The following is a 25,645-nucleotide window of genomic DNA, read 5'->3' as shown; positions in this document are numbered from 1 at the left end:
AGCAAAATGATGTATTTACATTTATTTTTCTTTGGTTTTATTTCAGGAGCTGAAGGCCCCCAGTGAGGGACGCTAGCTGTCTTTGCCCTTTGGTGGTGGTCAATACCTCTGGTGCAAACACGGGCCCCACCATTTCGACCGAAGATGGGAGGGCCACCAATCACCGGCAGGATCCAGCCACATGATGCATCCCTCGAATGGCGGAAAATAGTTTGGCCATCAGTGGAAGCCAGAGTCACGCAGTATAAGGCCCAGAGATCCCGAGCTCCGACACATTGTTTGGTGATCACACCTCCACGCTTTCCTCGCCACCTATCGCGTCTTCTTTTTTGGATGGCGAAAGAAGAACGGCGCAGGTAAGTAGGAATATTTTTTGCAGCAGAGGTGGAGGAGGGAAACCTCCTTTTAAAATCGTTTTTAAGAAAGGCGTCAGTTGCTTGGATCGTTAAAAGCTGGGTGCGATCATATACCAACAATGAGGAGATATACTGTGTAAAGCATGTTATCAAAAGCAAAAACAAAATGAAGACAGACGCAGCCACAGGCATGTCATGTACACCAGTGCCATTTTGTCAGTAGTTCAATAACTAGCCTTTAAGAACTCAACAGTCTTCTTGTGTTTGGGTCTATGTGGTTATTTTGAAATGTTTTGACAATACATTTTTGGCATTGTCTCTATAACCTTTCACGGAGACACTTGCACTATTATTTGAATGAATTGATGATTTATTGCAATCAAGTTAACAATCAAGTTATATATATATTTTTTGCAGATTCATGAAGAAATACATAATTTATATGCACATAATACATAGAAATGAAAAGCGTAATTTACCAACATATAATACTAAAACATTTGAATACTGTTTGAATAAACCCATAGAGAATTCTGTGAGCATTTTTAGTAATGAATTGGTTGAGAATTAGACAGATGGAACTAAATCTCAGAAATGAATCAAACATACCAAGTTTAGGTATGCCAGTACTGGATTGGCCAGTTAGCAACCAACTTAAAGTTTTTTTTTTTTTTTTTTTTTTTGTAATTATTTTCTCACCCTCATGTCATTCCAAACTGGACTGACTTTCTTCTTGTATATAGAAATAACAAGAAGTAAAAAAAAAGGTTTGAAATGACAAGCAGATAACGGCAATTTTTATTTTGGCTGAACTAGCCTTATAAAACCACTACAAAATGCCACTGAGAAAACCCCAGCAAACCTATAGTAACACAGAAACCATAACAACTCTAGTTCTATTTACACATTTGCTTTGCTCTTTTTGCAAAATAAATGATTATTTAAACTTTTTTTTAAAGTCACATTACGTTCAGATTACTAAAATGATTACAAATGAAAGAACCCCTTTTACCAAATATTTTGATTACAGTTTTTTATTAGCACACAAGCAATCTGGTAAATTCACAGCATTGTGCTTTGAAAAAACTAAAAACAGCTGACATGCTCAAAACTCATGTGATGGCACGGTTTGGTATCTGATACTTGACCCTCTGGATCTGTAGGTAATCACTCCACACACCATGGCAACTGCTGCCATGAGACAGCTAGCGACCACGACAAGGTTTAGACTCAGACCTTGGCTTACGGTGACCTCTGAAATGTGAGTAAAGGTTGTAACAATTAACCCCATTAGTATACAATCATCTAATGCACAAGCATGAAGTAGAGATGTCTTACGTGATGCACTGCTCCTCTTCATCCGCAGGGGCCCCTGGGAGATGAAGTGACTGCCGGTCTGGATGGGAGCCTCTCTTTTGCGATGGCTGTGGGATGGTTGAGTGACTGTGCTGTTGACACAACCCTGAGAGCAGCGGGTGTTGGGATTGTTCGCCTCACAGATGATAATTGAGCAGCTGATGAACACCTAGAGAAGAGCAAGAAGAGAGGAAGACAAAAAGGCAAGAGACAGTTGTAGAGGCAGAAACAGCGTTAAACACGAATCAGACAGTTAATAAGTTAAAAAGAAAAGCATTTATTTAAAATAAAAATATACATCTTTACTATCACTTATCAATTTAACACATTCTTGCTGAATAAAAGCATTAATTTCTTTCAAAAAAGGAAGAAAAAAAAGACTGACCCCAACTTTAGAACGGTAGTGTATATTGTTACAAAATATTTCTATTTTAAATAAATGCTGTTCTTTTTTAAACTCTTTATTCATCAAAAAATCCAGAATAAAGCATCACAGTTTAAAAAAAAATATTAACATTGATAATAAATCAGCATAATGAATCAGCTGATGAAAATTCAGCTTTGCATCATAGAAATAATAGTAATGTTTCCAAACGTTTGACTGGTACTATACAGTGTATATATATTCATTCTACTCCACTGACTCACATATTCTGGACTAAATGCCCTTCTAACCTGATCATGGAGCCCAATGAATTTGAACGCCTCCATTTCAAACTGGACATATGGTTTGTGGCTTGAGAAAAACTGGACTGTTTCATCCATGTTGCATCTGAAAGAAAAAGCACTTGATTAATTTGTGTGACAAACTGAAAAGAGAAGGATTTTGTGTAGCATATGCATGGGTAGAATGTGTAGATTTTCAAGAGTCTGTAGAATCTCACCCATTGGTGATGATGGGATATGAGATGGGGTAATTGGGATTATTGTAAGGTGTAGCCACACACGAATCAAGGAAGACCTCAGTGTTTAGGACTGGAGTGACAGGTTCGATCTGCATGTAGATCTTATCTCCCACACTGTACTCAAGTGGGTAGGATTTTGGATCCCTGCTGTTGTTGAAAGTGTCAGAAGCATAAAACTCAAACTGATAGTTGAATGTGCCCAAACCCTTTTCTGAGAAACTGACTGACGATCTGTGAATATCAAACTCCAATGTAACATTTGTCCTTTTCTGGTACTTGCACAGGATTTCAATTTCTAGCTGATTCTTCCTGGTTATAACATTCCTGGGATCATCGAATGTAACGATTTTATTCTTGAAGATGAGTTCATTATTGTTCTCCTTCAAAGAAACAGACGTTTTGAAATAGTTTAGTTCTGGAATTCACAAGATCTAATTGTTAATTTTGATTGTAAATGTTGATTTGTAATCTGCTAGGGTGTCTCACCTCAAACTCTGTGCCACATTCATTTAGAAGTGTGTTGGCGAAGACATAAGTACCATTGGAGTAAACCTGACAAGACGGATCTATCAGTCTGAAGTGGTTGCCATGGAGTCTTTCGATGGAGGATCTCTCAATTGTCACTGACATTGAGTTCTGATTGCAGGTTACATGTGCCACGGGTCCTGAACATTAATAATCATACGTTAATAATCATAGGCATGCATACACTTTTCTTCAGAACAGGACATTTCTAAGTAAATTAACAACTTTTTGAAGTGTGAGGGGACTGATATATAGTGCAAGATGAGTTATCAATACTAGTGTACAATTTAAATGTACAATATATTATATATCCGCTAAAGGTTCATTTTGTCCACCTTTATTAGCACACCAGCATATAGATGCTTTAAAGCTAATAGACATATCTAAAAGCCCCAAAGTGCAATAAATTAAATTATTACACAGAAATCAAAATGAAATTTCAGTCATTTATCTTACAGAATTATCATTTGGGTCTGTTTTACCTACCTTCAGCATCTACCTTTGCAATGGCGCACCTCATCTCAGAGTGGTAAATATCAGACCTTAAAACAGAAAGATTTTTTTTTAATCAATAATCATAACATTATTTTAAAGTGGTTAAAAAAGGTATATTTACTTAATGAAGCATACCCATTTTGTCCTTCTGCAATAAAGCAAAAAGGAAAGTGTTGGCCATAGTTCTCTGTAGTTGGTGTCCAGTTTATCACATATTCCCTAGTTGTAGTTTTGTACTTTGTGCTGTTCAGAGGTCCACTAATGATGACATCAGTGATTCTAGATAGCAAAAAACACACAAAAAAACAAAAGCATTGTAAGACGAACAACTTTAGTAGCGCACAACCATATTTCTAAATTTCTTCACAATTTAATATTGACTAATCTCTCTCTCTCTCTCTCTCTCTCTCTCTCTCTCTCTCTCTCTCTCTCTCTCTCTCTCTCTCTCTCTCTCTCTCTCTCTCTCTCTCTCTCTCTTCTAAATTTTTTAAATTGTATAAAAAAATTATTGAAATAGCAAATTATGAAAAGAGAGCCAAAACAGATAAAAACAGACAATTGGTGTGTCCAATTTCTGCCCTCCAGTACTATATCTATAAAAAAAATAATCCATAGTCCTCACACACCAAAAGCTTAACCTTGTTGAACTCCAGCCCTCTAGTAGGCGCTAAAGAGCAATGCACACCAAAACAACCAGATTCAGATTTTATTTTCCAAACAGACCATGGCTGCATCCCGAAATCATATACTTCCCTACTATATATAGTAGGCGAAAAACATATGTGACAAACAAAGTATATCCGAATTCACAGTACTCATAAAAGAGTAGGCAAAAAGTACCCGGATGGCCTACTACTTCTGGCTTTACTATCCCATGAGGCCACAGGAGAGGATTTGTAAATGGCAGTGAAGTGACGTAACTGACACTGGTAGGTCACATGATATTGACAGCATGGTGGATGTAGTATGTCCGAATTACATTGATACTAAAACAAACATTCATACTATAATAAACATACTTGTTAAGTATACAATAGCATACTATCCTATTAGTCTTAATATTTCTGAATTACCTTTATATCTGGCAGACATAGTATAAATATGGCAGAAATATGTAGGGGTAGTATGTTAATATACTATTTAGTAATGCACATTCTGTTTAGTTAAAAAAAGCAGTGTCTGACTTTCATTTCAAGTATTTTTATTATAAAGTATGTTTAAATAAAACTTATTTGTCTTAATACCTTGAAAAATATGCAAAAGCTTTCACTCTGATCTCAAGCTCATGATTTACATGAGCCTGCAGGTGTTTTCCATGATGAGGCGTTGGGTGGAGGAACCGTGGTAGATATTCACCCTCAATGCAAGATGGTGCAGGGCCATCAACTGAAAAGTATGTACAGTATTTATTTAATCAAACATAACAGTATAATTTTGAAGCATACTTTACAAAAGTTCCAAACATACCTTGAAGAGAAAATTGAAGAGGTATTTTGCTCAGTGGTAAAGTGGTTGTTTTTGGTGCAAGGGTTGTTATTGCAGATGTTGTTTGTGTAGTAGTGGTTGTTGTGGTTGTAGTAGTGGTTGTTATAGGTGTCATCATGGTTGTCATGGATGTTGATGTGGTTATTTCTGGTGTTGTTGTAGTTGTTTCCGGTGTTGTGGTTGTTTCCGATGTCGTTGTGATTGTTTCTGATGTCGTTGTGGTTGTTTCCGGTGTTGTTGTGATTATTTCTGGTGTTGTTGTGGTTGTTTCCAGTGTTGTTATGGTTATTTCTGGAGTTGTTGTGGTTGTTTCCAGTGTTGTTGTTTCCGGTGTCATTGTGGTTGTTTCCGGTGTTGTTGTGGCTGCTTCCAGTGTTGTTGTTTTCGGTGTTGTTGTGGTTGTTTCCAGTGTTGTTGTTTCCAGTGTTGTTGTAGTTGTTTCCGGTGTTATTGTAGTTGTTTCCAGAGTTGTTGTGGTAGTTTCTGGTGTTGTCGTGGTTGTCGGGGTCACAGTGGTTGTAGTAGGTGTCATTATGGTAGTTTCCAGTGTTGTTGTGGTTGTTGTTTCAGGTGTTTTTGTGGTTGTTTCCAGTGTTGTTGTAGGTGTCGTTGTGGTTCTCGGGGTCACAGTGGTTGTTGTAGTTGTCATTGTGGTAGTTTTCAGTGTCGTTGTAGCTGTCGTAGGTGTCGTTGGGGTTGTTATAGGTGCCGTTGTGGTTGTTGACGATGACGCAGGGGTTGTAGTAGGTGTTGTAATGGTTGTTGTTGGTGTCGTCGTGGTAGTTGTCCGTGTCGTTGTGGCAGTGGTCGGAGTCCTTGTGGTAGTTGTCGGTGTCGTGGTAGTTGTCCGTGTCGTATTTGTAGTTGGCGGTGTTGTCGTGGTTGTCATACGTGTTGTTGTGGTGGTTGTAGTTGTTATGGTTGTCCTAGGTGTTGTAAGTGAAATGGGTTGAGCTCCATTTCCTTGACCATTACCTTGACCATTACCTTGACCATTACCTTGACCATTTCCTTGACCATTTCCTTGAACATTACCTTGACCATTTCCTTGACCATTACCTTGACCATTTCCTTGACCATTTCCTTGAACATTACCTTGACCATTACCTTGACCATTACCTTGACCATTTCCTTGACCATTTCCTTGAACATTACCTTGACCATTTCCTTGACCATTTCCTTGAACATTACCTTGACCATTTCCTTGACCATTACCTTGACCATTACCAGCACGCCGGTTTCTGATGAGACTGAATGGAGATCTTTTCTCTGATGGTTGGTTGGTGTAGGACAGAGTAATCTTGCGAATGGGGAAATCTTCCAGCACCAGCTCAAATGAATAAACTCCAAGGATCGATGTTTGCCAATATGACAGAGAGCAGTTATGCTACATTTGAAAGAAAATAAAAATGGTGTGAATCAACAGAAATACTGACCAATGGCATATTTTTTGCTTACAACATACACTAGAATGTGTTAGAATGTAATAACTTAAGTTATGGGCTTAGAATTGTGCATTTCATCTGTCAAATGGTTATGTATTTATATGTAAATTCAGACATTAGACACCCCTGGTTGAGCTCTTAAAGCCTGGAACACACCAAGCCGACGGTCGGTCGTCGGACAGTTTTTGTGCGTTTTCTCGGTGTGTTCATCGGCTGACGTTGGTCCTCATCGGCTATTTTTCAGCCGATTCGACACTGCTTGTCAGTCAATTGGGCCATCTGATCGTTCTGATTGGCTGTTCTGCTAGCGAACCAGTGCACAAGAAAAAAAAAAACAGAAGTGACCGTCTGTGGTGAGCGAGATTATGCTTTGTTTATATAGGGTGTACAGGGTAGCTCTTCCGGTTTTCCACTTTGAATAACGAAAACGGACTACTGCCACCAGCTGGAACGGAAAGCTATTTACTCTTACGCAGGCGCAGAACGGACGTGCTACTTGGCCGTTGGATGTCGAGCGTCGGCTTGGTGTGTCAGGGCAACTTTGGACCCAGATGCTGCCGACGTGAGCCAACCTGAGCCAACTCTGCAGTCTGCTTTCGTCGCTAGTTGGTCTGTCGGTTTGGTGTGTTCCTTGCTTTAGAGGTTAAATAGTTGCTCAGTGTTTGTAAACTTCTAGTGTCAATTACTTACAAAAAATTGTTTTTACATAAAGCAATGTAAGTTGTTCAATATGTTGCTCAAGCAATATGTCAGTAAATATATTAATGAGTTTGTAGTATACTTAGTATGAAATAAATAAATGGGTTGTTGATGTGACATGGCATTTTCACTGTCACACAAGATAAAAATGAAAATAATTAGTATTGTCATCATTTAATATGCAGTAAAGGGTTAAACATTTCTTTGTCTTACATGGACCTGTTGATATAAAAACTGCTTTGTCTTTAGATTTGTCAAAATTTTGAGCCAAATCTCAAATTTGTCCTATGGTGTGACTGTCTCGAGCATGATTCAATAAATTACAACTTTTCTAAATTAAAAAGAAAAACATACAAATGTTAATAAATACATGAGGCATAATTTTAGTAAATGACAATCATTTTTTCATCCATATATTTCTAAAAGCGTAGGATCTTGATGCTTTTTTTCACTGAAAACCATGTCCTCCGTAATGACACCATATCCTGATTTTAAATAGAGCAATTCCACTGACAAGTTTAATAATTTGAAGGACCCCATTCAAGGTCATGTTACTGTGAAGTCCATGACATGTGCACATGGTAAGATTTTGTCACATGAAAGTGTTAATTTCTGTTGTCCTTTGGTGCGTCACCCCTATATTCTTAATTCTTAATTTCTATGTCACACCATAGGACACATTTCACTAAACATTTTCAAACATTTTCAGTGAAAGAGTTGACAAAATGAGTGACCCCTTATATTTTCTCAAACACCAGACTTCACACTAGATTAGATTAGATCAGATTAGATTAAACTTTATTGTCATTACACAAGTACAGGTACAAGGCAACGAAATGCAGTTTAGGTCTAACCAGAAGTGCAATAGCAGCAAGTGCAGGATATACAATGGTTGCATAAGTGCAGGACATGGATATGTATATATATATATCGTCGCTGCCTGATGAAACTCACGTATGTCCAAAACGCTTACTTTTCAGGAAGTGAAAAAAACACAGTATTTCAAAAACATTTGAATGTAGCGTTGTCATACTTGGTACGGCATCTTTACATGTAACCATATTCTTGTCAGTGTAATGATATAATCCACATTTGACCAAAATTGAGTTTAAATGGACATACGTGCATATTTTACAGTAACGGTGGTCGATACGCGTTCTTCCGATCATTAATTAGAATGGCCAAGTCGCGTTTCATATTGACAGAGGAATACGTGCTGGACATTCTCAGCCTCTGGCATGCGGTGATAGCAGTATGAGTGAGGCATGTTCTAGTGACAATCATGACAGTAGGATTACAGGCTATAGTTTGATCAGTTTGACTAAGAAAAAAAAGGCTGAATCTTAGGGCCCGTCCACACGGAGACGCGAATCACTGTATACGTATAAATTTTTTATCGTATTGGCGTTTCGTCCACACGGATCCGGCGTTTTGGGAGACTGAAACCGCAATTTTTTTAAACTGGGTCCTAAAGTGGATAAATCTGAAAACGACACCCAGCCATATTTTGTGAAACGGTGATGTCATCACACCACGTCCTGCGCGGGGAAGACTTAAAGGGGATACAACTACGGGCACTGGGCATGCGCACATCAATACTGCGTTGTTTAATTACTGTATTTGCATTATTGTAAGGGTATGTTTATGGTTGGGGTAGGTGTGTGCGTTAATAAAACACATCTGGTAAGTAGCAAATTTATCTATTGTTATTTTATTGTGAGATTTTACCTCACCCTTCGACTGTTGCCGTACCCCTTCTAGCCACAACTCTTCTTCTCCGTTTTTAGTGTATTTCTGTGGCAGAATTACAGTGCCACATACTGGCCTGGCATGTATACTACATCGTTTTGAGCCGTTTTCATGCTCTCGTGTGTACGCGGATATTTCTTGAAACGAGGGGGAAAAAAAGATCGGATAGGGAAAGTTCTGGCTTCGTGTGGACATGGCCTTATCAATGAGACCGAGTTTATTTACATACTAGCAAGCAAACTAATCTGTGAAGAACTAGATTAGAACTAAACTGTGGAGAGCTTCAATGTCGTACTTTCGGCTATCCAGTGCTGAGCTTCGATGAAACTTCACGAGACCGGCGAGATGCTTCCACAGGACGGGAGATACGCGGCGTGATTGACAGCTTTGACACCAAATGGATATACGTGAAAATCAGATGACATGATTTCACAACTTTTCATTGGCCATTTAGATATGTGAAGCATACTGTATACGGAAATGAACCTGGACATTCAATTCGTCGAAAAATCTCAAAATCTGCAAAATGGACATACGTGTTTTTCATCGGACAGCGACGATATATATATATATATCTCAAAAAATGCCCAGCCCTAATATATATATTAGGGCTGGGCAAATTATCGCGTTAACGCGGGCGATTAATTTTTTCAGCTTAAGGCGAGACACGGCAGGTGAAAACATCGTTTTTTCATGCAGTGGTCAATTTTGAGATTTTGGGCCAGTTTGCTCCCTTAACATGTAAGCTTTCATGTCAAAATAAAAAAAATGTCAACATTACACATTAAGGTGGTTATTTCATTATATTTTGTCGCCGTGCGCCTTTAGATTTCAACCCGAAATCATCAAAAGTTATTCTAACGCGAGCTCTCGTGCCGTCTCCATTCACAGAAACATGTCATGCTTGGTATCATTATAAAGCTCTCAGTCTCACACACCGCGCTGTCTAATCCAAATATGGACATTTCCTTTGTAGAACTAACCAACCGCGAAAGTTTGCAGCCGAAAACCACATCTGATTGGTCGATGTGAATTTCTCACTACGCGCTGCCGCTTGCTTGTGTCTCTGCCTGAGAGAAAGTGCAGACAAGCTGAAATCGGCTCATAAACGCTCACAGAAAAGACCAAGTAGCAAGAGCTAGTAAAAAGAAAGTAAACAACAACAGATTAGACGACGAAACCCCATCAGAATTAGATTCAAATAGTTATAGATGGACCAATACAACAAACAGGGACAGTTCGTCTGCAGTTTTTGTGACTGGTGTTTGTTAAGGTAACTTAGTTCTCTTAAAGTAGTTCTCTAATTACTATTGCTATTAATAATTTATTAATTTATCAATTTCCACGTGTTTTAAATATTATACACTATTGATATTAATTAACTGAATATATATTTTGTTTATAGGTTGGGGGTTTTATAGAAATGTATGCAGTTATACAGTATAAAACTTTAAAGGCCATTTTCTCAAAATGAGTTTTTTCTCACACTCAGAGTCAGATATATCCACTTCAGTAGCACCTACAAGCACCAACTTTTGCATTTGCAACTTTCTTATACTGAACTATATTCTGAAGGCTTTTACAGAGGGATTTGTTGATATATCATTCCTATCCTGAGTTATATGTCCTTTAACTCCAAAAAACATGGCGAAAATTGATTTTTTAAGGCTATTGTCAGTATTCTCTAATTTACTAAAGCACAAAATAAGATATCCAGAATCCCCTCTGTAAAAGCCCTCTCATCTAACATGTCAACAAATAGAACCAAGAATTTTAAACATGGTCCTTTCCAATTTCCAGATTTTGTTTTTGGAAAAGTATGCAAATGAACGTATATTTAAGTATATAAGGCCTCATTTGCATATTAAAACATTCATTTACACAAAACTTGTAATACATTTTTTTCTTATGTTTATGTCAGTAATAAACTGGAGAAGTTTCACAGTGATATCTTGTAATTAAAAAAAATTCCCTATTCACCTGTAGTGTCTCGCCTTAATCAGTAAGATTTTAAATGATCAGCACATTTTAATCAAAATAACTTGTACATTAAAGCCTGCTTGTGTAGATTATTCATCATTAAAAAAATATATATTTTAAAAACAACATCTCTGTAACTACATACTCATGCTACATACACATGTCGATGTGTAATAAAATTATTGAAAATCAATGCATTTATTGACTATTAATTACCAAAAAGCGCAGTTCTGTCACTGTGACTATCAATTTGAATTGCCCGTCAAAGCACTTCCTGGAACTATTCGAGGTCTACATGAATCACGTGACTATCAAGCGTTTTGAACTTCCGTTGTCGCAACTCTCTCTCTCTATGGCTCTGGTCCTTGTCTAGTCCTCATTTCACTAATTGTGCTCACCTGATCCTCATGTGCTCTGGTCCCTTTATATTGTGCTACTTTCCCTCATGTCCTTGCTGGTTCGTTGCGTTTGTTTGCATTCGTTGTCTGGCTTATCTTGTCCTTGTGATAGCTGTTGCTCTTGCCTAGTTATTGTTCTTAGCCTTATTTTCCCTAGCCTTATTTTTTTGGTTTTCTCTAGCTTTGATTTTGATTCCCTCTAGTTTAGTGGTCTTATTTTTCTCTCTCTAGTTTCCTGCAAGTTTGCAATTTTGTTTTATTTTTGTTCTAGTTCCAGTCTTTTATTTCTAGTATTTATCTTGTTTGTTTTTAAATTATATATTTTGTAGCGACTGAGTCAGATCAAATAATAACTCAACGGGGAACTGAATTAAAATGAAAGACTCGAATGACACTATATATTATAAATAATTCAGAATTAATGTTTACCCCTTAACTTATTCGTCCGCCGATATGTAAGAACTTAAAGGGGGCTCTGTTAAAGGGAAACATGTATATTTAGCTCAAATGAATGAATTTAATGAATTCATAGGGAATTTTGAGAGTCTATTTTACAGCCGAGCAAATGACTCTTCTAGCGTTCATTTGAACGGGCCGTAAATATCAACTCTGCAGCGGATATTAATATCCGAACAATAGTGAAACACTATTTAACAGCCAGGTAACCTAGATCGGCAGTTCAAGACATTAAATTGATAAGCACATAACACAAGAACAGTTATCTTTGAATACAAACGGAACTTTATTGATTAATCTAACACATCAAACTAATATCTAACATAAACACACACACACGCACATTCACACGTTGCAGAAAGGAAGAAGGTGAGGAAAGAATAAGTTCTAAGAGAGAGAAATTATGAAATCCTAAGCAATCTATGCATTTATGAAACATGACCTGAAGAAACCATTGATCAGTAATTTAACCTCCTATCGTTTCTTAGGCAGGGTTATTACATTTGATCTAATGCACCAGTTCAGCTTGGAATCAAAAAGGCGTTACTTGCGTTTGTGTTTCGCGTGTCGTCTGACAAGGGGGATTCCCTTTTCGTGGCTGGACAGGGGTTTTCCCGGATCTTTGATTCGCTGAAGGTCTGGTCGACGTCTGGGGAAGCCAACCACGTGGCGTGTTGGCGGCTGGATGAAAGTCTTGTGGGCGTTGTTTGAAGTTGGAGCGCGCTGTTAGAAACTCGTTGTTGAGAGACTTTTGCGGCGAAACTTAACAGAACCCGAGGCTTAACGGAAATAAAATAAACTTTAAGTAAAAGAAAGGAAAGTGAGAGAAAAGCAGATGGCCTGAATGAAATCGTTGTTAACCCATTTTCTCTGATGTTGGTATGTCACGATAGTCAGACCGTCTCCTGGGAGCTCTCCGTTCAGAACTCACTCTGGTCAAACTGCTAGGACTTAGCTCATCTCTGAACTGCGAACAGGCTGCGAACCAGCTCGAACCGAACTGGAACCGAACTTGAGCTGAACTCTGCACTGCTTCTGGTCTGAACTGTACAGAACTGTAGACAGAACTTTTCGTTCGTGTTCTGAGATTAAACTCAAACATTTGCCCATCCCCTGGATGGGTTCTGGCCAATTAGGCTTCAGGGGTGACTGTGTCTCCACCCCTCCCACAAAATTGGGTTAACTATAGAATTTAGTTTCCTGCTCTTAAGCAGAGAGTAAATTTAGACCTAATTTCTTACTATAAGGACATGATCAATTCTATAAAGATTTCATTCAGCTCATCTGTTGGATTATACCCATACGAACACACCGGTATCAAACACAATGCTTTTTCATCCACTCATTCAATAGTTACATAATTGCATGAATTGTGAGTAATATACATGCCTAATAGTCTAACTAACGTGTATTAGTTGTAAACACACTAACAAGTTATGTCGAAGGCTATTTGAATGAAAGTCCAATAATCAGTTATTTGATGGACTCCATAAGCTAACAGTTTCTGTGAGCTTACTTGGAGTTTTAGCTGTGTCGTGGAGTTCATTTACCGGTCATTGCAAAGACAGAGGTCTGGTTGTTTCTTTGTCTTGTGACAACCACGAGCCCTTTGTCCTCTTTTAACTGAGTTTGGTGGCGAGTCCATAGGAAGTCAGAACTAGTAGCTCCGGGCAGAATCAAGCCCCCATCTCCCTCGTGATGATGATCGATTTCCTGGAGCTGAATTGTGCTTTGTTGAAAAGGATGTTAATTTGATCGAATCATTGGAAGATTAACTCATCTATATGTCTGCGTCCATAATTGCTACAATTTATATCTCTTTTGTTTTCTTTTTAGATTTTTGTTTCTTAGTTGCATTTTCCCTATTCTTTGTTGTTATTTTTGCTCTTGTTTATTTCTTGTTGTCTTGTCGTGTGGTGTGTGTGTGTGTCTTGTGTTGGTTCCTGTCCTGAGTTCCCTTGGCCACTGTCTCCTTATCCCTGGCAATCAAGACTGGAGCTGATTCTGGGAGAGGACATCAAGTCTCAGTTTCCTGGTGTTCCAGCCTGGGTTGTCCCACCATCTGCCTGGTGTTGCCTTCCATGCGTCGTCAATTTCATGGTCTCCCTGGACTGGTCTCAGTGATCATCCTCCCTGCCTGTCATCGTGGTGTCTGTCCCTTGCCCTGCTGTTTGAACTCACACCTTACCACTTCCTTGTTGTGCCCTGTCTAGAGTCTTGTTAATAAAGTCTTTGATGTTCAATCTGCATCTGGGTCCTCAGTTTCAGAAACCCTGACAGATTGCCCTCTGGCCCCCACATGAGACACTGCAGACTCACTGAAAGAGCATGTAACTCACCGACCCTTCTGGCTGATGTTATGACTAAAAGAAATGCTGTCTTCATAGAAAGGCTTCAAACATCTGCCTGTTCAATAGGTTTGTAGGGTGCTGAAAACAAACTGTCCAACACCACCCGTAAAATCCCACTGGGTACACACTACTCGTACTGGTGGCTTTAGACGTACAGCTCCCTTAAGAAAAGGCACCACTAGCCTATGTGCACCAATTGACACCTGCTCCATAGGATCCCGATAAGCTGACAGGGCAGCCACAAACGCTTTAAGCATGGCAGGAGAACATCCAGCATCCAACAAGTACTGCAGGAAGTCCAACACCACACTGACAGGGCAATCAAGTGGGTTGAGATCACAATCTGTGCACCAAGAGACAAAGAGCTTCCACTCACTGGCGTAAATGCAATGTGTTGAAGGGGCTCTAGCACTCATAACCATAGTCCTTACTCCCGCTGAACACTGGTACCCCTTTTCCACCAAGGCAGTGCTAGAGCTAATTCAGAGCCAGAGCTAGTCCCAGTTCATAGTTGGTTCGACTGAGGAGCCTTCTAAGAACTGTTTGCTTTTCCACCTGCTGAGAGCCACAACAGAGCCACGTCTTACGTCACTGTATACGTCTCATCTCTCTCAGCAACGCTAGCGAGGCAGCGGCAATGTTGCCAAGTCTGTGGTTTTGCCGCGGGCTGTTTTTTCATGTCCGCGGGATGAAGCGACCCCAGTTATGTGATATTTAGCCCCATATTGCGAATTTTAGTAGGCAACCATGCCAAAAAACACATATTTTACCCCCAAATGTGATTTTTACTGGGGAATCCCCCCTGGAACGCGATTGGGCTTGTTTTGAGTAGCAATTGGGCGGGTTTGTTGTGAAAACCTGGCCACCCTGGGCTGCGGGAAACACAAACACACCAGGCTTGTTCGAGACGCATCGTCACTGCGCAGACCGATCCACGTATGATATAAAAAAAACGCATGAGTGAATCAAAAGCATAAGGAGTCATATGCTCTCGCTGGACTCGTTGTCATATGGCGATCGGTCTCTGCACAGCACCGCTGCGAACAAGCCTTCCATCAACAATGCAAACGTTGCGTTACTATTCATTCACATGGCTTTACGATCCTACATCGGCATCAAAACACAACGCAAACACAGCGAATCCAACGCATTCATGTAGTTCGCCGTAATTTGTATAGACGGAGATTACAAACAAACAGCAGCTGTTAGCTCCATTAGCTGCTATTTCAAATACCCCTTTTCCACCAAGGCAGTGCTAGAGCTAATTCAGAGCCAGAGCTAGTCCCAGTTCATAGTTGGTTCAACTGAGGAGCCTTCTAAGAACCGTTTGCTTTTCCACAAGCTGAGAGCCACAACAGAGCCATGTCTTACGTCACTGTATACGTCTCATCTCTCTCAGCAACGCTAGCTAGGCAGCGGCAATGTTGCCAAGTATGTGGTTTTGCCGCGGGCTGTTTTTTCATGTCCGCGGGTTGAAGCGACCCCAATTATGTGATATTTAGCCCCGGGAATGCAAATTTTAGTAGGCAACCATGCCAGAAAACATATTTTACCCCCAAATGTGATTTTTACTGGGGAATTCCCCCCTGGAACGCGATTGGGCTTGTTTTGAGTAGCAATTGGGCGGGTTTGTTGTGAAAACCTGGCAACCCTGGGCAGCGGGAAACACACACACACCAGGCTTGTTCGAGATGCATCGTCACTGCGCAGACCGATCCACGTATGATATAAAAAAAAACGCATGAGTGAATCAAAAGCATAAGGAGTCGTATGCTCTCGCTGGACTCGTTATCATACGGTCGAAAAGAGGTAAAACATGGCGGATCTCAAGTTTGTGTTCGTCTTGTTGACCCCGCCCCCAGCGCCTGACGTAATCGGTTCTTACTTCTAGCCCTGTTCTAGCCCAGCAATGTTTTGGTGCTACTTAAGAACCACTTTTCCTGGCTCGGAGCTGGGGCTTTGGGTGTGGAAACACAAAGAACCGATTTGAAACTAGGCTCTGGCTCCGATCTAGCTCTGGCTCTGCTTTGGTGGAAAAGGGGTATGAGAGAGCACGCTCTCAACCCCAGGGGTGCCAGATGTACAGCTTCAGCCTGTCGGGAAAGGGATGCCACAGTCCCCTGTCCATCTATGACAGCAGATCCTTCTGTGGTGGCAGGGGGTGAGGCGGACCAGTTATTACAGTTAATAGGAGGGTGAACCAAGGCATTGCTGGACAACAAGGAGCCACTAGAATGAGCCTGTTATACTTCTCCTGCACTCACCTCAGGACGGACCAGAGGAGTGGAATTGGGGGAAAGGCTTAGAGGAGAAGATCTGGACATTCGTGGGCCAGAACATCCTGGCACAATGAACCATTGCTTCCTGTGCTGAAAATCATAGAGGACAATATGTTGTTGTCCTGCTGGCAAAATGGTCCACGTCACTATTCCGTAGCTCCTCCAAATTGACTCAACAACTTCCTTGTGAAGACACCATTCCCATGGTCTCAGCTCCGAACGGGAAAATGAATGTGTGCTCTCCCAGCTAAGTACGTGTCAAGACCATTTAAAAAAAAAAAAAAAATAGGTACAATATTTATGAATGCCATGTATGCCTGATGTGTTATTCCTATTATTATTTGTTTCAAGATGGAGTTGAACTGGATTTTGTAGATTGATTGTTTGATTATGAACATCTGATAATACTCACTGTAAAAAATTATCTGAGAAGCAGTGAAAGCTTTTCGTCCCACAGGGCTCGCAAAAGGTCTTGGCATGACCACTTAAGCTGGCTGTTAGCTCAAACGTTTCTATTATTATTCCCCTGTTGGGATTTCTTAAAACATCTGCTGAAGGACATTATTTAGAGTAACCTTTTTTAGTTTTGCAACAATAAGTTTAAAAAGGCAGAAGCCCTTACGAAAAATAAGTTTACTTCAAGTTTATTTCATAAAGTTTATTAAAGTAAAGTTCATTCTTTATGTAGTAAGTATACTAATGTCAATTTACTAGTCATAAACTTGAATGTGTACTGTTTCAAAACTGCTTGGGACTAAATTGGCCCACTTTTTAGTATATAAAAGTATACGTTTAAGTGTAACAGTAGTAAACTTTAAGTGCATAACTAGTTCACAACTATGTTTCTCATTTGTACTGCATCTGTACTATAAGTTAACTTATTAGTATACTAATAGTTTACTATTTTAATACTTGTAGTAAATTTTTTGTAAATGAAAGTACACTTTTAAGTATACTCTCTACTACTAGAATATCTCATGGACAGACCTGTGGCGGTCAGAGCCACACCGCATTAGGTTCTTGATACAAGCCATCTATGATGTTCTTCCCAGCCCGTCCAACATGCAACGCTGGGGCCTAGCTGACACACCACTCTGCCGCTGTGCCAGAGAAAGTGGACACTGGAGCATATCCTATGCTGATGCCCAAAGGTGCTGGGGGATGGCCGGTATCGCTGGCGTCATGAGCAAGTGCTCAATTGTCATGAGCAAGTGCTCAAGACAATTGCAGAAAACATCAGCAGTGCCATTATCAGCATCCAGAGGTAAAAACGATCAGCAAATGATCAGCTTCATCAGGGCTGGAGAGAAACCAAAGACAGCACCTAAAGCAACAGGAGGACTTCTTAACATAGCTCAGGACTGGCAGCTGACAGTGGACTTGGGCAGGCAACTCAAGTTCCTACAGCATGTCGTCAAGACCAACCTCAGACCGAAGAATGTTGCTGGGGCTCACAGTACCTTGCGAGGATTACATGGAGGAGGCCAATGAGCGGAAGAGAGAGAAATATGAGGACCTTGTCAGCGACTGCCATGCACAAGGATGGAGGGCGAGATGCTTACCTGGGGAGGTAGGGTGTAGACAAGGCTTTGCAGGACAGTCTCTCTGTAGGGCTTTCACTGCACTTGGCATCTCAGGTGAAAGGAAGAGGAGGGCAATCTGTAAAGTCTGTAAAAGAGCGGATCTGTGGGAGAGTGCTGCTAGGGCACGAGCTCAGCTGGGTTAACTGAGAGAGGGTTTCTGTTGTTCTAGAGAGCCAAAACACCCGATGACCTTGGGAAACATCACTGACGATGTGTCCTAGTGTAGCATCAGAAGGTGTTTCGTTACAAATAGTAGTTTTATGCTTCAAGAATACTTTTAAGTTTTCTTTAAGTGAACGTAACATCACACTTATAGTTTACTATTATTATTTGCACTGTAAGTATACTACTGTGTTCCTTTTTAGGTATTATCTTTTATACTTGAAATATACCTAGCTGTACTTTTAACTCTTTTCATTTGAAAAACATTTTATTCTAGCTTCATGCACCCTTTTTAAATCCACAATTGAGTGTGGGTAAGTTTCATTAAAAAAAAGCAACATTTTAAACAAAAAGCTGAGAATATCACATTTTTGTCAAAGACTACGTCCGGATCGGATTCAGATTGATGATCAAAACACAGATGGAGTAGATTGTGTCCATCATCACCCCCAAAGCTTCAGAGTCATTTCCTCTTCATGTGAGCGGCATTTCATTCGGTAAGTTTAGGCTGTTTTGATATATATGCCGTTAAATGTTTGATGAGTGAATTGTTTTACATTGGCGCAATCAATCTTCTATTATTTGTTTCTGCTTCTTCTTCACCTGTGTTTTGATACAGAGATTCTGTACTAGAAGATGCATATTAGCGCCACCTACTGTATAACATTGAAAACATGGATAGCTGGAACATTCAGTCAGTGGCGGGGAAAGAGTAAAGTAGATTTGAAGTAAATTTCTATGTACACTACCAGTGGACTAGCCTGCACAAAAATGTAGATAATCAGAATTAGTAACATATCTATTTTTTATAAATCAATATGTTCAAACAATGTAAGTTTATAAGACAGTATGTAAAACTGTTAAAAAAGTATTTAATAGGTTACTCAATCAAAATATTAAACACAGCTACAAGCCGAGTATATTTAGAATACTTAATTATACTTTTAAGTATATCTCGATCAAAAGATTGAGCACATGTGTAGTCCAAATATACTTGGACCATTCTGTCAGTCAATTATAAGCGCAATTTTAACTATATTTCTGAGAAGTATAAAGTATATTTCTGAGAAGTACATACAAAGTAGACTGAAATGTTGTATTTTATTTTAAAAGAAGTATACTAATAGAACACTTGAATAAACATCTTTTTTTTGCAAGGGAAAGAGGTTTGCTCTTCGGGAATAGGTGAAAATTTAACTTGAAAAATCAGTCACAAATATAAAGTATCTTATTTTCTTCACCTGATCCAATGTAAAACCAGCAGGTTGGTTGCAGATTCCACACTCATTGTTTTGTCTAAGTCCAAATCTGCATCTGACCTGGTCACCATCAGGATCAAAGGCTAAAAAATTGTGCCTCCTGGGACAGTTCTGAGGAACTCTGCAACACAAAACAATACAGCAACATCAATGTAGTGTAGAATTTTACTTTATTATTTTGAATGCACATCATGATTAAAAAATAGAGAAATAGACACTATAAGCTTCAATTAATTCTGTTAAAAAGCTGTTTTACCTAACAAAGGGTAGAGTGGTAGTGATTGGGGATCTGTTGGGCTCTGAGGTGTCTGATCTCTCACCGAGGTCAATGTAAGTGAGAAGACTCCAGTCTCCAGAATCTGTGACTGTGTTGTAGATCCAGCAGCAACTACTTTTGCTGTTGAAATATGTTGACATTTCATATTTGAATTTTGTTCAGATCTATGTGAATGAATTTAGTGAATGATTCTGTTCTTCTAAATAATACATTTACTTACAGGAGCTCGAACGGGCTGTTGGTGGAAACCATCTTTGTTATGACGCCTTCAGACTGACACCAGTTGTTGCCATTTGAACTCGAATCTACTTGACCAATCACAGTACTGACATCATTTCCACAATCTCCAGATTTGCATGGCCAGTCATCATATGTGTAACAGGAATGGTAGGTCGTCTTGAAGCGAAGTTCCACCTGGAATAATCAATGGTTTATGATTGAATGCATGAATGGGGCATTTATATAGCATTTACTTAATACTATGATACTATGAACTACTATCCACCCAAATGTCACTCCTCAACCACTACCAGTGTGCAGCATCCTCTTGGATGATGTTACGACAGCCACAGAGCAACGGTGCCAGTGTATTCACCACACATCAGATGAGACAAGAGAGTGTGATAGAGCAATTTCAAAGGAAGGGGATTATTAGGAGGCCATGATTGATAAGGGCCAATGGGTCATTTGGCCAGGACACTGGGTGTTGTGTTCGCGGATGGGCAAAGCCAGCGTACTGATCATACAGCATAGCAGGTATGTAACTGAACTTTATTGAACACTTGCATAGTACAAACCCCTCTGCTTAGGGGCGTGGCTCACTCAGTAGTGATCTCACTAATCAGATCATCACTACATCTCCCCTTCCCCAAACAATGAACTTGGTGAACCTAGGAATGCTACTATTTTGGCATCATAAACACCTGTAACCATTTTTAACCAATACTATGCACATGTATGCTGTGCTTCTCTAACGTAAAAAAAAAAAGATTGCTTTAATAACACCTTGGTGGAACAGACAAGCGTCCCAACCTTGTGTAAATGCCATGTTGGGTAGGTATGGCGGACTGCGGACATGGAGCTGGTTGAGGGACTGTTGGCATCCGACCATCTGACTGATCATCCTCAAATAAGTCTGGCAAATCAACTGTGTGCTCATTTTCTTTTTCGGGGTGGTAGAGTTACACCAACGCCCGTCTGTTGCGTCAAATATTTCCATGTAAGGTTTTCAAGACAAATGACCTTGGGGCCTGCTGTCGGATCACTTTCCCAGTGATGGCTTGGTCCCTAATCCAAACAGTCTATCCAGGTTTCAGTGGTGACAAAGATCTAGCTCTATGTCTCTTATTGTACAAATTTCTTGAGTACGTAGACAGGAGTTCTTTAATTAATGTCAAATGTTGTCTAGGCAGCTTTTTGAAGCAGGGAACCATTTCCCTATTTGGGCAAGGGAAATATTTGTGTCTTCCATGAGAATCGAGTCAGCAACCGTTACATCGTTCATACAGGGCATCCTTGGCAGCGTGTCTGGAGTTGTGAACTGTTTCCCTGGAACATGGCTAATCTTGTAGGAATATCTCATACAGTAAGTCTCATTCTGAACCTTTGCAGCCTTTGGTGGTAAGCCATCCAGATGTTTTGTGCTCAGTAAGCTCAAAAGTGGAAAAGTATTTATTATGGTCCATCAGAAGAGCTGTGTGTTTCTTAATGTGTTTTTGTGCTTTTCCTGCGTTTCTCCCTCTGCTTCCCCATTTGGCACCTCCTACTCAATCCGTATGGCAGGTAGCTGATTGCTCCCAGCTGCACTTGCTTACCAGTCATGAGTGAGCCAGTATACACAAGTTAACGCGCCAAATCGTGGGCGGCGCCATTACTCTACACAAATGCATTTCATTTCCGCCGGAAGTGGTTTGCGCAGCGTCTGCCGGTGTAAACACAGCGATCACGATGCTAACCAAAGGCTTAGTGGTGTGCGAAAAGGAACCGTGGCTTGCAGCATCTCCTGATGGAGTGATAAACAAAGACAATCTGTTGGAGATCAAATCACCTGTGATGGGAAACAAGTCACTTGCAGAATACCCTACGACCAAGGCTTTGTCCAGGGGCATATCATAAGGCTGCGCACATTCTACTTTGCCCACATGCTCCCAAAAATTGTTGATGATTTTGTTGAGGGAAGGTTACAGTTCTGCAGTAAATATCTTAGCATTTTAAAACTAAAATAAACTACCGGTACATTACATTATCTCTTTATGCTGTGCAATATATCAGTGTGCCTGTACTGTTTGAATGAAAATTAAAGTTTGATGTTATTTCATTTAATTTCGTTTAATTATTATTTAATTATTGCACTGAACTACGATCATGAATGATAGGCCTTATGTTCCTTAGAGTGCTACAATTTCTTTTAACACAGTTCATCATTCATAGTAAGCTCATACTGTACATAAAATAACACTGGATTAATTAATTGTTTCGAGGAAACTAAACAAATGGCTTCAACAAGAAAGATTGCGTGTTTAATCCTAACAGGTATTAAGTAGTAAAATACAAAAGCAGCCCACACAATTACATTACTATGAAAATATTCATATATAATATAAAAAAATACAATGCATGCAGTATTTGTTGTGTTTATCTGTATTTAATGAACAACATGGCTGGGTGTTGGTAGACAGGGACACAAAGCAAGATTCTAAACCTCATGAGGCACTCTGATGTAAACAATGGAGCGCATGGACATTGCCTCTTCGTGGCTGGTTTGTGGTCGTAGCACTCTCTGTCTAACCACTCGTTCAGGTGCTTTCTCGAATTTTTGCAACCAACTACCGCACACGTCGTTCCCGAGCCACTTTTCTTCATGTAATTGTTTAACGTTATATCCTCTTTGTAACTGCGATATCAGTGCTTTGTCGGCACAACGGAGCTAGCTAGCGAAACAAACCCAGCCCGCCAGAACAGAAGTGGATTGCATCGATGGGAGGAGTTTACGATGTTGAGCGGAAACGGCTCAAAAACTTGTGTATAAAGAAGAAACTGCCGGAGGTTGAGAAACGTTCCTCCTAGAGCTTTCTCCAGAGTGTGGTCTTTGTCTTTCCCAGCCTATTGCTGCAGTTTAATATCTTGTTGTTGAACATGATAACTGATTAATATTCTACTCTGTGGTATTGTATTTATTTTGTAATAAGTTGACCTCAGAAAACAGTATAAAATAATGCAAAAAGCCAGTTCATGACCCTGCAGGGCTCAGATTTGGCTTTTTAGATGAATCCTGTCTGTATTTCACTTTTTGTACAGCCTCTAACTTTGGGTCTTTTTCCCTCTTCCTGCCTAAGTTCTGCCTGCTGTTTTATCACTGTTTTGTTCTGCCTGGCCATAGTTATGGATTTCTCAAAAGTTAGGTTTGCATGTAGTTGAAGGCACTCTGACAGTTTGATGTCTTTCAATCTGACGACAATTCAACTTTTAGAAATCATAATATGCTTCCGTGGGCCTCTCTGTCTGCACCCCGGTTGTCTGGCGACCACACCCCTACACCACTGTTAACTTATGATGAGGTGGCTAAGCACGTGCGGATCTGCTTGCTGGCTTTCTGTTGGAAACAGCATAAACTATGGTCTTACTTCGGCGTTCCTTCTCCCTCAGTGCTTATTGGCTGATTCAACAGTTGGCCTATATCGTTTGTTGAAGACTGTTCTAGCCGCTTCTGACACCATGTTGTGTTTGTAGATGGGCCGAAGCAGCATACTGATCACACAGCATAGCAGGTACGTAACTAAACTTTATTGAATACTCGCACAGTAAAAACTCCTCTGCTTGTGTGCGTGGCTTACTCCGTAGCGATCTCGCCAATCAGATATCACTACACTGGGGCATTAGGACCCACACAGATCATAGGGTGAGCACCTCTTGCTGTCCTCACTAACACCTCTTCCAGCAGCAATCTGGTTTTCCCAGGAGGTCTCCCATCCAGGTACTGACCAGGCTCATCCCTGCTTAGCTTCAGTGGGCAACAAGTCTTAGGGTGCTTTCCCACTAGCAGTTTTGGTGCGCACCCGGGTTCGATTGATGTCAGAGTTCGCTACGTTTGGATGATGTGAACGCGGTCTTCCGAACTCGGGTGCGCACCCGCGAACCGTACCAGAGTCCGCTTAAAAAGGGTGGTCTGGGGTTCGGTTCATGTGAACTCCGGTACGGTTCGCTGCTGATGTGAACGCAATCGTACTAAATCGCGGAAGTGAACCGCTATTAATGACATTTGATTTGATAAAAATGTGTGTTTGTGTGTTTCTCACTCATTTTCCTGACGAGCATGACTGACATTCTGCAAGCAGAGAGCTGTAAATCTCATTTCTGCTCGTCTTCAGCGTTTTTTAGAGCATTTGCAGTACATTTGCGGCATATAGACGCAAGTGCCATTATGTACTGAAGCTTTAGAAACAAAACCAACAGTTAAAAAACTAAAATATAAAAGTGAGGTAAGCAACACTATGCATTTCGCCGCCTTCACGCTCGCTGTCGTTACTAAGCAACCGGGTACACAGCTGCTGCTTTGATGACGCAAACGCACCCCGGTTCGGAACCAAATAATATAATATGAACACAGTCCAGCGGGGGCATGGGGAGGGGGGAGCAATCGAACTCGGGTTCGGTCCAGGCAATCGAACCAAGTGTGAAAGCACCCTTAGGCTACAGGGTGATATGGCTGTGGCATTTACAAAATTACAGTACATTTTTAAATGTATGTGGCTGCTGCCAAAATGAGCAGCAAACATCTTTGAATTATAGGCCCACTCTCAAAGACCCCACTAAACTGTAAAAAACAAAAAAAAAACAAAAAAAAAATGGTTGGGGGGTGGGGGGGGGGGGGGGGGGGGGAACGGTGATTGGTTGCATTACATGTCAGTCAAACATCCACTTGGGCGGTTCTTGACCAATGAAAGCTGCAATGGAGTCCAGACCTTCTGCTGCCAGTCTGAAGGTCTGGCTAAGCGAGACTACTGTTAGGGTAATTAGTATTCCTTTTAGTGAAGTTTCTTCAGTTTTGTTGATTGCATTTAACTGTCGGTCATGTTCAAGTTTAATCCAAATAGCTAGCACTTGAGATAGGTTGACATGTGGCTTTAGTAGAAATTAATTTTATTAGAAATTAATTAATCAAACAACATACATATACAATGTTTAGCCAAGCACATTTACTGAACAGAAATACTAAAAAATACAATGATGAGTCATCATACAGCAATTTAAATAACTCTGCAAGGCCTATTGAGTTACAGAACTTGTTGGAACACATATGTGTCTTTTCATTTCTTAAAGTGATAGTTCACTTTTAACAACCCTAAAGACTATTTATTGTGCATTTTTGGGTTTTCTTCACATATAAATGTCAAATGCAAACCAATGCTCAAATGTAAAAATGTTAACTTGTTTTACAGTGTATTATAAGTCACCCAACAAAGAATATGGCTGCTCTTTATATAGTTAAAGTATATTCAAGGAGTTCTCACCTTGTACGATCCATCAGAGTTCCTTCTTGAGTTGAAAGTCATTGAGCCTCCATAGAAGTGTGAAGCTGTTACTATAGTGACCAGTAGAAGATCGGCGAAGAGCAGAGCAGTAAAAGACATGCTGATCAGATGTGAAGTCTCATCATCTGTGAACAAGTTTTTGTTTAAACGTATGTACCTGATGGAGGAAATGGCAATCTATGATCTGTCAGGATTCCAGAACAGGTAAACATAGTCTTAGATACTGCTAAAGAATGAAAGGCATTTAAATTATTTTCTGCCATGGTACTGTGACCACAAGTTTTGATTAATTTTTAAGAGATTTATTTTTATATAGTATGTATACAAACATTATAAAGACTTGTTACTTGTATA

The 25,645-nt window shown here is 40.1% G+C and overlaps 1 protein-coding gene across 1 annotated transcript; it reads right to left on the bottom strand.

Annotated features, from left to right (window-relative positions):
• Positions 1-1,039: 1,039 nt before the first annotated feature.
• Positions 1,040-25,436, bottom strand: LOC307131468 (uncharacterized protein). The gene is made up of 13 exons (XM_079825137.1): positions 25,271-25,436; positions 19,981-20,174; positions 19,740-19,880; positions 19,466-19,604; positions 5,105-6,509; positions 4,882-5,023; positions 3,773-3,916; positions 3,629-3,684; positions 3,104-3,282; positions 2,597-2,997; positions 2,388-2,484; positions 1,695-1,881; positions 1,040-1,610 (listed from the first exon to the last, which is right to left on the bottom strand). The coding sequence occupies exons 1-13, from the start codon at positions 25,388-25,390 to the stop codon at positions 1,462-1,464; spliced, it is 3,354 nt and encodes a 1,117-aa protein (XP_079681263.1). The 5' UTR covers positions 25,391-25,436; the 3' UTR covers positions 1,040-1,461.
• Between the last annotated feature and the right edge of the window lie 209 nt (positions 25,437-25,645).

Source organism: Gobio gobio (genome assembly GCF_949357685.1).
Source record: "Gobio gobio genome assembly, chromosome: 9".
NCBI lineage: Eukaryota > Metazoa > Chordata > Actinopteri > Cypriniformes > Gobionidae > Gobio > Gobio gobio.
Note: the sequence above shows the minus strand (reverse complement) of the source record. Positions and strands in the feature narration are given on the sequence as shown.

Coding starts and splice junctions, on each gene's coding strand:
- LOC307131468 (XM_079825137.1), bottom strand. CDS start 25,390: ATGTCTTTTACTGCTCTGCTCTTCGCCGATCTTCTACTGGTCACTATA. Junction 19,605..19,739: donor ACCACTCTACCCTTTGTTAG/GTAAAACAGCTT, acceptor TTTGTGTTGCAG/AGTTCCTCAGAACTGTCCCA. Junction 2,485..2,596: donor TATCCCATCATCACCAATGG/GTGAGATTCTAC, acceptor TTTTTCTTTCAG/ATGCAACATGGATGAAACAG.